Source organism: Gallinula chloropus (genome assembly GCF_964237585.1).
Source record: "Gallinula chloropus genome assembly, chromosome: 3".
NCBI classification, from domain to species: Eukaryota; Metazoa; Chordata; class Aves; order Gruiformes; family Rallidae; genus Gallinula; species Gallinula chloropus.
In genome coordinates this window covers 73,820,537-73,832,984 of record NC_140087.1, presented here as the reverse complement: position 1 = coordinate 73,832,984, position 12,448 = coordinate 73,820,537, and the positions used below count along the sequence as shown (strand labels likewise).

Here is a 12,448-nt window from a genome sequence, read left to right as displayed (position 1 = left end):
TCACTGGGGTACTATGCATCTCTCTTATCCTGTAGGTGGGGAAGAGGATCTGATCTGCATCTGTAGCCATTGCCTCCCTTGCCTTTCTGTACCCTAGTACAGAGAGGTGAAGGTAGTCTGAATGAAATGTACTGCCTTGTGCCTTTCCTGTTGCCTCACAGGGTCCCAGAATGGCCAACATTTCCTTTGTATATGAGGAATTGCCAGTGAGACCTGTCCAAACTGTTGGTCTTCCACAATGACTTCCTTATGACTTGGAAGCTCTTTTCCAAGTCAAACCAACTACAGGCACTGTGATAACAGGTTGCTTTCATAGGTCCCTGTCTGCGTGTAGTGTAGACCTGTTGGGTGCACTGGTAACTTCACGATTTGAGCCTAATTTTTAGGTTACAATTAGCTTTACATAACTTTTCTTACCCAGTGCCTGGATGACAGACATATATGTTATTCTCAACCTGTAGAGAGAAATGGGAATATCTTTTTGCATGAAGGAAGTCTTATGTGAAGATGTTACTTGGTCATCTCCTACCTGTGTTCCCTCATCAGCCTTCCCAGAACTCTCTTCATCTAGCCTCTAATGCATCAAATGGTTACTCAGAAAGATATTTCTTTAAAAAACCCTGTAACATTCTTCATGTATGCATGTGCTTCATCATCAGTTTCCCTGGTTTGGTGTTCTGTCCAGACACCAGATGTCTAGGTCTGCCACTGCCAAGGAAATACGACAAGTCAGTCTCTGTCTTCCCTTAGGTCCACGGCATGCAAACTCAACAATTCTTCATGGAGTAGTGTATGTAGGCATAGCTATGGTGGGCATTATATTCTTGCTGCAGAGACATGCTGGGCTTGTTAGGAAATAACTGTTTTTGGAAAGCATGTCCAGGTACATGGAAGATTAGAAGGGGACTGGGAAGAACCAACATGGATTATCCAGGACAGAGAGTACCTGACCAGCCTGTAGAGAGAGCAGCAAATGTTATCTACCTTGACTTTACACAGTCTCTCCTAGTGTTTTCGTAGCCAGATTAGAAAGAGATGGTTTGAATAAGTGGACCACAAGGTTGGTGGGAAGTGGTCTGGTTTGCTGGGTGTCAGAGGGTTGTGATCAGCAACGCAGAGCTCAGTTGGTGGCTAGACCATGGAATAGCTTGAGAATAATGGCAGCTGAGGACACTTGTATCCTTCAGCCAGTGCAAAAAGACCCTAGAGGGAGAAGTCTGTACCATCCCAAATGGCCTGCAAAGTCAAATGCAAGAAGTTGTAGAAGAAAGTAACAAAACTGGTTTTGACTGAGTGGGTCCTTGATGGCGTGAAGGAATGCTAAGAATAAGACAGCTGAACTTCTAATTTTAGCATGCGGCTTCTTACTTCAGGCTGCTTCATTATCAAAGGAATGGCAGGTGGCAGAAGCAGTCCCATTTTTTAAAATGGCTTCAGAAGATTCCAGTCATTGACACTGACAGGTACATCACAAAGAATCAGAAACTGTGATAAAGTCTGGGATTAACGGACAGATGGGTGAGGACATTCTAATGAGCAGAAGTCAGACTGGCTTTTATAAGTGCATCTGTCTACAAATGTGTGGAGTTCTTGGAAGGAGTCTTTGAGTATGTGGAGATAGTAATTTCTAAAAGACATATTTGTCAGTAATCCTTGCCAAAGTAGTCGTCAAAAGGCAAATATAATCTTCAGAATAATTAGAGAGTAAACAGAAAATATCCTTATATATGTAAATCTATGTGAAGCATACTCTTAAACACTGTGTGTAGTTCCATTCCTGCATCTCAAAAAGGATATCTGAAAATTAGACAAATGTAGGAAAGGGTGACAAGGAGGCTAGAGATAGATTCACTTCCAGATAAAGACTAACTAGACTAGGACGGTACACTCTGGAAGAAAAAGAGGACTGACATCTTTAAAATCAAAGGCAGAATGGCAAGAAGTACATGGAGAATGGTGCACTTTACCATAAGTGTAGTCTGAAAGCTTATGTGTTCAATAAGTCATGAGGCAAATTAATAAGAAAATATCTATCTAAAGTTACTAAATACCAGAAATGCATATTCTAAAAGCAAGACTATGACCCCTCAGTTACACTCACATTTGAGCAAGAAATCCCCTGCCAACAGCAGCACAACTCCTGTTTCCATCAGAGGTGAAAGGGGATATCGTGCCATGAAGCAACCAAGCAGAAACAGAATCCTATCCTATTGAACTGTTACAACCATAAAATCCTTTTAAAATCAAAGAAGCTGCTACCACTCCCATGTCATATCCAGTCTCTGAAGTTCCTTGCACCCATTACCCCTCATCTTTTCCATGCAACTCCTCGTAAAAAGGGAGTCTTCATCTTCTTTATACCTTTAAATACTGGAACACGGTGATGAGGTTTCCCATAAGCCTTTCCTCAAGGCTGAACAAACCCAGCTCTCAGCCTTTCCTTATATAGCAGGCTTCCCAGTGCTTTGATTGTCTTTGTGGCCCTTCTCTGGGCCTTCTCCAGCTTCTCCACATATTTTTTGTATAGTGGGGACTCATGTTGAGCTTGTCCACTGGGACCCTCAGGTCCCTTTCCACAGAGCTGCTCTCCAGCCAGGTGGATCCCAATCTGCTGCACTCCTAGATTGTTTTTTCCAAGGTGCAAGACCTTACACCTCTATCATGCTGACAAACAACTGTAATGTAAATGCAAGCAAACAGGGGGTTGTTCACAGTAATTTTTATTCATAACTTAGTGCTAATTCTGTGCTATAATCCATATGTATTTGTCACCATATTCTCTCTCCATGTAGACTTTAGGCTAAATCCTCTCAGTTCTGCAGTATTTAGCTGATTTTTATTTTTAGAAATGCAGGACCTCACATACAGCTGTGTTGGTCTGTAGTGTCCAATTTCCCTTTGACAGCAGAACATCAGGTTTCCCTGGGTGATGCACAGATCACTGTTGCCAGTAGTTTCATTCTCTCCTAAAGAATATCTGTTCATATAAAGCAGCAAGGATAAACTCTGTCAGCATGAGCATATGTACCTGCTTTCTTAGAAAGAAAATTATTCTTTCCTTTTTACAGTTTCATTTTCTTCTGCAGCCAAATGTGCATGAGCAATCCTGCCACATTGCACATCAGCATGTCACAGGACTCCTGACCAAGTTGGGTTTGAGCCAGACACTGCAACTAGTCTGCATCCTAGGACTGTGTTTTCCTGCTGTGTTTACATCTTCTGTCAGCCCTTGAACCCTGCATATCAAATGTCTGCATGTGTCTGATTGACAGGAAAGCTGAGTTTAAGTCAAACCCTTAGACTCAGCAGCCCACTGCAAAATTTCATCAAACCAATGGCAAACTGTTACATGCACTTCTTTTGCAGATTTAAAGAAATTTCAGATACCAAGCCAAAACCAGCCTGAGAAGCAACTGGTATGATTTTATGACATTTGCTTTCATTTCTTGGTACCTTTACCTACCTGGCTGTAGGCAAGAAGGAGTTTACAATCTGCACTTGGTTCTCATTATCCAGATTTTATGTGAGAGCCACCCTCAGCTATTTTCATCAATTGTTTTTTTGCAAATTTATTGCAGTTAATCATGTCCGTTTTCGAGAACAGCATGAAAGAAAGAGGCATCACTGAAAATGAAGCCTTTGACTGGGAGAAGGCTGGCACAGATATCTTGTTGTCCACTAGCACCTCTACTCCACCACAACAAAACACCAGGCAGACAGCAGCCATGTTTGGGTGAGTATCACAGTTGCACCAGTCAGACTGTGGACATCCTCAACAACAAGCTCAGGAACAAGTTCATTTCTGAAAGATTTCAGGGGAAGTTGGAGCTGCATGGCAGCTTAATTTAACTTGATATATCTAAATGTATATCTTAAGTTGGTTGAACCCAGTTTCAGACCCTTGGAAATACATTTTTCAACTGGGGATGAGCATGTGGGTTGGAGTCACAGTAAGGGATGTCTGGCAGCCTTTGGTCAGGACTGATGGAGCCCATGCACTTGTATATTTTGCCATATATATATAGCATACGTGGCTGGAGCTTCTGTGAGAGCCTTGCTGTGGGGTGGGTCTGTGATTGGTGGTGAGATGAACACAGCAGAACACTGGTCACACCTCAAACACAGGTCTGCAGTATTCTGAACACAGCAGAACGCTGATCACACCTCGAACGCAGCTCCTTGACCTTTACAGTGTGTTTCATGTGCTGGTGCAAAGATACACAGAGCCTGGGCTCAGAGATGGAAAGGAGACCAAACAGAAGTTAATAAGGCTCAGTTCGCTGGTCTGCCTTAGTGCCATTGAGGGGGCTGATGTTAAGAGGTAACAATAATCCTTAGCAATATTCTAGAAGATAAAAGCTTAATATTCTGGAATATATAAGCTATAAAGCCTATTAATCCTCATTTGCTCATGCAAAGAGGGGAAGTTTCTTCTAAGTTAAATATGAAGAAGTTTGCAGCCCACGTATCAGGGGGCCAAAGATGCTGTCATTGATCCATCCCACTGTCTTTGTGATTATATGTCAGGTGAAGTCTTCCTGTTCTCTTTTGGGTTGTCATATCTGGGGTAATGCTGGACTGCCTGTTTTTTTCAACTTGGTGATGCCCTAAAAGATGCTAAAGAATTTCTGTGGGGCAGTGTGATAAGCCTCCTTCTTTAAATATTAATGATTTTACCTTTCTTCTTGTCTCTTCCATAGGGTGGTTAATGTCACTCCGGTACCTGGGGACTTGCTTCGTGAGAACACTGAGGATGTCCTACAGGGTGAACATCTGAGTGATCAAGAGAATGCTCCTCCCATCCTGTCAGGCCGGCCAACAGAAGGCCTTGGTCAGGCTCCAAACACCGCTTTCAACGAGGCTGAAGTTTGGGAGGAGACGGATGTGAATCGCAACAAACTCAGGATCAGCATCAGCAAAGTAAAGACAACTTACTTATCTCCTGCGGCTGTTGGATTTAGGGCAGTGGATTCATAGACTCCTAGAAGCCACCTGGATCCACTGATGTACATCATGCGTAGTGCAGCCCAAAAAGCACTGTGGAATTTCCCTGTAGAAACGGAAATTATAAGAAATTTTTTCTCAGAGTAAAAGCCATTGGGATTAATTCAGATCTTTGTGCAAATGAGATTTTGGGAGCCAATAATGCTCGAGTGAATCTTTTGTGCAATCTTTGTATCATTATTTAGGATCTTGATGCTTCAAGCAATAGAATTTTAGTCCTTGCCTAGCTGATACACTGTCAGAAATATCCCAGATTTGGAAATCATAAACCAAAATTTTATTTCATTCTAACCTCTTTGGTAAATAAATTGAGAGAGATATCTTCATAAGCCATATTTTTCTACGTCTTTAATCATCCCAAATTTTTCTCTTCCAGTTTTTTAACTTTCCTTTCTAAAGGTGTCACAATCTATAAGGAACTGAGGAGTGATATTCTCATATCTCTGTATTCCAAGATCATATTAGACATTTTAGCTTGCATGAAGTGTATAAATCAGTTGGTTTTCCATGTAATCCCTACTCTGTTTCTCAGTCCTTTCTTGTTATGTAATTTCCTGGAGGCATCCATATTGAATGGAGATTCCACAGTAAATGTTAAATATGAGAATCTACCAGTTAGTTTATTTATTAGATCAACTTAGGTATTGTAAGTAAATTAGTATTTGTGTTGAACTCAATTCATATTTAAAAATCAGAATGTCCCATGGCATTACATCAGATATGTACAGAATCAGTTAGCAGGGAAGCCCTCATGCAACAGACTTAAAATACTATCAGGTCGTATGGGATTCACTCCACAAACCTGTCTTTCATGGACATTTGTGGACTAGCATGTTAAATCTGCTAGTCTTCTGGGTCTGACCAGAATTCACTTCAGTCTCTACTGGCCCAAGGTCAGTCCTTCTTTCAGCCCTGTAGATATCTCCACTATTCCTAGTCTTATTAGAAGACATTATTCATGGACAAGAAATAATCCCCTCTAACTTCTGTAAAATTCTCCAGTGTGGGTGATTTGGATCAATATGTTGTCTGTGTGAAACGTGACCAGCAGCATTCCCCAATACTAAGAATTAAAAAACAAGTTCAAATCACTTCTTCATCTCCCACTGGTAAACTGTGTGCCTCCCCAGAAGTTCTCATTTGAAGGTACCTGAAATCAACAAAAGCCTGGTAGAGTGGAGTCCTGGTAACTCCTATGTGTTTTTGTGTTCCTTTGAACCACCAGGTACCTTCATGCTCTTCAGTCCTTCAGTCAGACTGAGGTGTGCATGAGGGAGTCCTAAATGTCCTTTTTGTGTGCTAGCTGTACATCATGTCTTGAGTACCCATTCACAAGCCCTGTCATAACAGCAGCTAGAGGCAGGGCAGGTTTCTACAAGATCCACAGCATGACCAGGTGCTCTCCTGCTAAGGGATATACTATTTCTTGTCAGTTTACTGGTGAAGGAGCTTAGGGAGTTAGTCAGCATGGCAATGAGCACTTCAGTTCTGACAGGCTCTGTAGCTACACAGCAGTCTATGAAATAGAGCCCAAGGCATCGTGCTCTCCAAAGCTTAAGAAGTCTGTCCTTTCTCTCTGTGAGATTTGTTATCTTTAGTCTGACTCTTGCCTGTCCTTTTGCTTTGCTAGCTTATTATCTTTGTTCTGACTGCTCTCTGAGAGAGAATCAGTTTTTATTTAAGTCACAGTCACCACATGGAGGAAAAAAGGGAAGCTGCAGATTGGATATATAAGGGTACAGCTTCACCTCTGCTTGTAATCTCAGGCATGCCTTGTGTCTTTCAGAACCAAAGTGGCAGTTGGTGTGTAAGACACCTTTCTGCTATTCACAGTGCCACCATCCTTCATGTTCTGGTCATGTAGCACTGGCTCTCCCTGTCTTGCTCTTTGTATTTAGGTGATGAGTAGATCTTGACGTATTTTTTCTCCCCATTACCTCTCTAAGGGCATCTTTAGTTCTCTGTTCACACAGTTCAGACCTTATTCTGTCCTACTTCTCCCATTTCTATGCTAAGCACAGTTTCCTTGCTTGCTGTCACCAACCTTCTAAACCCTCCTTCCTCCATGGGATCAAATTCTCATTCTGTTTTGAGAAGCCTCTTCCTTCCCTCCCACACCCTCCCCCAATTCTCTGCTCTGGAATCTTACCAAGTTGCCTGTTACCTAAGCACTTTCCTTCTTTCACAAACCCATTTGATCTTCCTTTGTCACTAACCTGCTCCTGGCCTGAACAGATTACAGATTAAATCATTATCATCTATTCTGCTTGTTGTGTAATGCCCCAAAGTTGTCCTTCACTCTCCATAGCTGCAAAGGCTCCTTTGTTATGCATTCTGACCCCAGCCTGGATGGTTTCAATCTGCTGATTTATGGACACTGACTGATTTACCATATGCACAACACAGATACAAAGACAACCACCTTGATCAGCAGCATTTTACTGAGAAGTCTGCTTACCTTCAGACCCTCTGGCACTGAGAGAGGACAAGTGAATGTAGGACATGCTGCAGAGAAGGGTGAACGCTCTCCATACTAGCAATTTGCACTGACACCTCAGTACACATTCCCATGCAGAGGCAGTGTGTTGCAGCTGATGTTGAGTAGCTGGCAGCACAGCAGGGTTGACTGCAAATCCTAGGCTGCTGCTGTAGCCCTTGGACCATTCATTCTGCCTCTATGCTTTATCCTAAGCAGGTGGAGTATGAACGCTCAATGCTCATCACTGTCCACAAACATGTTCAGGTCCCTGCAGGACTTTGGGTCTGTAGAAAGCTCTTACAGATGAATAAGTTGAGTGAAAGTTTAAAAAAAGAAAACAAACAGAAAAAAGCAAACCCAAACCACACTGGGAATTAGGAGATGGCCTAGTTACGTCTAGTTCTTCAGAAGTAAAAGTCTATACATTGCAATGTAATGCATGGACACTGCGTAGACAATTACTGATGAACAAGGGCTCTTAGTCATCTTATATAAGCAGGATCAACTATTCAGGGTGATTGAAATGCAAAGGGTGCCTTGTAAAGATGTTTAAATGTTTGAATTGATTTAAAATCCATACCTTGTTTCAATAGCATGGACCCTTGTATTCCTTCAAGCATTGCTTGTACAGATTGTGAAGCTGTATCCTGGAAGGAAGCACAGAGCAAGAGTGAGGGATGGGAAGTCCATGTCTTTGGTCAGATTTTGAGGTTCTCTTGTGTTTACCCCCTACAGACTCAGTGCATGGTGGAAGAGGAGCAGAGAAATGGTGTCTGCCCCAGTTCCCCTGTCCGAGTGCCTCCGGAGTCCCCCACCGCACAAGTACGCTCCCTAAGATACCGCCGCGTGAACAGCCCCGAGTCAGAGCGCCTCTCCACTGCTGATGGCAAAGCAGATCTGCACGAAAGAAGGTTTGCTCAACCTCTCTAGCCTCCCACTGCTTTTAGCAGTGTCTTGGGGATTGACTGTTGAGACCAACCCGATCATTAGATCAGCAGGCACGGGAAGGTCATTTCTGGGTGGAGGTGTTCATGGGCTGCATGACCTTTCTGATGAGACATTCCTGTCTGTTAATAAGGGGCATTAGTGGGAATGATTCTCATCCTGTTCCTGGATGGAAAGAACTCCACAGAGGGAAGGAGGGACATTGTCAGAGGGAGGGCAAACCGTCAAGCCCTCTGTCAAGCTTTTGGCTGGTTTGAGTTGGGGGGGAAGAGTGAATCTTGCTAGGGTAGATACAAGGATCTGGGAGCTGGCAAGCAGATGCTGATCTGATGGGTTTGTTATTTCATTACTTTTCATTAAGATATTCACTTTTCAGCATAAAGCATTGCATGTGTTTTCATGTACCCTATTTTTGAGGGTATCAGAAATACCTTCTCTCAGACCCACAGCAAAAAATAAACAAAAAAACAAGAATAGTAAAAGTAATGAAAAGAAACTTTTTAAAGTATTGTGTGCTGGAGCACATGCCTTGTAAGATACAAGTTCTTGGTGCTGGTAACCCCCTTCCCATCCTTTGTTACTCTGTCTTCCTCTTCTCATTGAAAGTCAGGGCATGGGCTGTGATTGCACAATGTACTGGTGAAACAGCCCCTTTAAAAGAGGTTAGGGGAGAGACAGGCTGCCTTCTCACCAAAAATCTGACAGACTTCAGCCAAGAGGAACAGTCATGAGGAGATGGTCGCTGGAAATGAGGATCAAAAGGAACTAGAGAGAGGATGAGCCCCTAGCACTATTCCCAGTTCGTTAGGTACTGTTTTGTTCTGGGCAGCTGGGGAAAGCTGTGATGTTTCTCTGCAATCCAAGAAAGATTGTGGTGTTATTAATAATTTATGGTTTGAATAACAAATCTTGGGTCTTGCTGCCTCTTCTTTTTCTTGTTCAGAAGAAAGACTTTTTAAAATAGGAAGGGGAAAAAAGCCATTTTATAACAGTCAGCAACACTAATCCTGTGTATTCACTGGATGGTTTTAATTCCTTTTATTTCTCCCACTCTTCTTTGTTTACTCATAATCATGTTAACAATACTAAAACTCTGTGGTACTGAAAACACATCCCTTTCTCCTGCCTTCTGCCCTCAGCTCCTGTTTTTAAAATCAAGATCTTTTTTCATTGTCCAAGTAGCCGGCACCAAGTAGAGTGCCACACAGTCCTCTCTTTATTCTGTTTTCATATTTTCATAACACAGACCTGACTCCCAGCACTAGGAAATCCTTCTGTCTTTCTGGAGTAAAGTCTTCCACTCCAGCAGTCATTTCTCTGCTGGGCAATGGATGAAGACCCTGGCTAAAGCCAAAATTTCTTTTATTGTTTTAGCAGCAACTCTATAAAATCCAGTGCTTCACACACAGAGTTTAGGCCATTTTCCGTTCTTTGCACTCTTAGTGTTCCCTCTTCACAATAATATATTTTCAAGACTTTAAGAAATACAGCCTTACTTCTTTCAGATCCATCAGATGGCTTTTGGTGAGACCTTTGGTTTTATTAATGATTTTTTTCTGCAAAATTTTGGTCACCTCCTTCTCTATTTCCCCTTTCTTCCCCAAAATGTTTTCAATTTTTTTTTTAATTCTTTCCATCTCAGCTCTGACCTTCCACTGTGCTAAAGATACACAGTTTTGCTCGGCAACCCTCACTCAATGGTCAGTCACTTCTCTGTTTCCCCTCATGCTTTCTCACACATAGAAGGCTGTTCCCAGAAGAATCTGCAAAGCTCCCATATGGTCCCTGTTGAAATCCTTTTGTAAAACACACTGCAGCTGACTTTTTCTGGGCAGCAGACCCGTTGGCTTTGTACAACAATCTGCCAGCTTCTGTGATAGGCAAAGGAGCAAGGAAGCAGCAGGTGCAGGCCAAAGGAGAAGCATGGATCATAACACTGTGGAGCAGAAAGACAGAAGTACCACTAGCTTTTCCAGCTGAAATGCTGCCAGGGCCACCTGGGGCTCAGGGAGCTTCCAGCACCTCTTTGAGAGGTATTTCTGCATGGCTGCAGAAGCTGCTGGTGTTTAGATTGTGAGCCACTGAACATTATACTACCCTTTGTAAAAGGATACTTGTATTTTCTTCCCCCTCTTCCACAGTATTTTGGGGTGGTCTATGCAGAATGGGATCAAATATTCTTGCTGTCTTCAGAGAACTCATGTGGCTGCCTTGGAGGCCTCAGTGGCCACCACAGAGATGGCACAGATACCCTGTTAAGTCAAATGGTAGATTTAGGAGTAAGGGGTGTTTTGGGGTTGGGTTGTGGCGTTGGGTTTTTTCCCACAAACCTGTAGAACTGAAAAAGGTATCGTTAGAGGAGACTGGTGTCACCCTATCATCTACAAGGAGGGGGGATGCTGAATTGGCTATCATACTGAAGCACTTTAGGGGGAGCATCTTTATGCCACTATAGTTTCTAAAGAAATACTTTTGCTTAAGCCTGCCTGTCTGAGGTACACCCAGAAATGAGTGAGAAGGGCTGTGCAGGTTTCCTCTCAACTCTCACGTTCCCTGTCTTTAACCACAGACCTGGTGTTCTGTCTTTAGGTCCCGAATGGATTTGCCTGGCTCTCCATCACGGCTTGTGTGCTCCTCACAGCCGGCCCAGATGCTGTCCATTGATACTGGCCAGGCGGACCGGCAGGCGAGCGGCAGGATGGATGTGTCTGCCTCGGTGGAACACGAAGCCCTCAGCAACGCCTTCCGCTCCGTGCCGCTGGCGGAGGAGGAGGACTTCGACAGCAAGGAGTGGGTTATCATTGATAAGGAGACAGAGCTGAAGGACTTCCACCCAGGTGCTGAACCAAGCACCTCTGGAACCACAGATGAGGAGCCTGAGGAACTAAGACCCATTGAAGAGGGTGAGGAGAGAAGGCGCTTAGGGGGAGATGCTGCAGTCAGGCCGAAGACACATGATGGGCGAAGTCGGGGTATGCAGCCTGTGACTGAGGAGGACAGTTCCCACAGACATGAAGGACCTTCTCAAACAGTATCTGACAGTAAACATGAACAGCAGACAGGAAGTCCAGCCCACTCCCCCTTACATTCAGCACCAGCTATCCGACAAAGGAGACGAGAATCTGAACCTACTGGTCCTCAGAGACAGGTAAGATCCCTGTGTCTGTATCATGTTGCCTAGCATAGTATCTCCTTAGGAAACCTCAGCCATGCTGGAGAAGCCTGTGATTCCAAGCATGGATGCTCTTGTAAAACTTTCTGACAGCGCTTGCAAACCTTGTGAACACCTTAGAAGTGCTCCCTATAGTTAGTAACGCTGTCCCCTACTAGGGACACATTGTTATCAAGATCTTTCAGCTGTTTCTGCACAGAAACAGAGGAGAGCACACCTGTGGTTGTAGCTATCTTTAATCAGTTCTTCCATTGCTCTCCCACAGTGTTTTGTTAATAACACTTAGTTGTATGGAAGTGTTGCTAGCAAATCTTCTCCATGTAGTTTCTCAGCAGCAGCAACAGCATTTGGCAAGAGAATGGACTCTAATGTCATCACACATCAGCACTGGACAGGCCTGCAGCAATGCAAATCCTAAAAAAACTCCCTGAAATTAAACTTTCTTCTAAATATCTGACAAAAAGCTCAGAGTAACCAGCACACACATCCCATCAGCCTTACTGCAGTGACTGGCATTGTTGTTACTGGGTTCTTACTCATAGAAATGTTCTTTACCTACTGTGTTTTTTCCAGATAGCTGGAGAGGGGGTTTTTTTCCATTCATTTTCACTTTTTTTCTGTGGTCCTCTGAAGATATAAAGAAGCTGAAGTTATTAGTGGGAGGCAATTTATTAGATTACCTGGAAAAACATGATATACTGTTAGGCTCAGAGTTCCTCTGTCATATCTAATCTTCATTTCTCAGATGTTCAGAAGAAGGCTGTCCCAGAGTGTTCACTGTAAGAGACAGGAAAATTGTTCTCCTGGGGGCTTTTTGTATTTGTATGTTAATGAATGTTTCTCATGCA

At 43.2% G+C, this 12,448-nt stretch overlaps 1 protein-coding gene across 1 annotated transcript in view; it reads left to right on the top strand.

Annotated features, from left to right (window-relative positions):
- The window catches only part of TTBK1 (tau tubulin kinase 1), a gene marked incomplete at both ends in the record, with an annotated part of 94,192 nt that overhangs the window by 54,704 nt on the left and 27,040 nt on the right, over nt 1-12,448 (top strand). The window contains 4 exons of the mRNA XM_084262417.1: nt 3,579-3,733; nt 4,701-4,920; nt 8,219-8,394; nt 11,018-11,576. Of these exons, the coding sequence (XP_084118543.1) occupies nt 3,579-3,733; nt 4,701-4,920; nt 8,219-8,394; nt 11,018-11,576 (1,110 nt within the window). The remainder of the gene's footprint in view (nt 1-3,578; nt 3,734-4,700; nt 4,921-8,218; nt 8,395-11,017; nt 11,577-12,448) is intronic.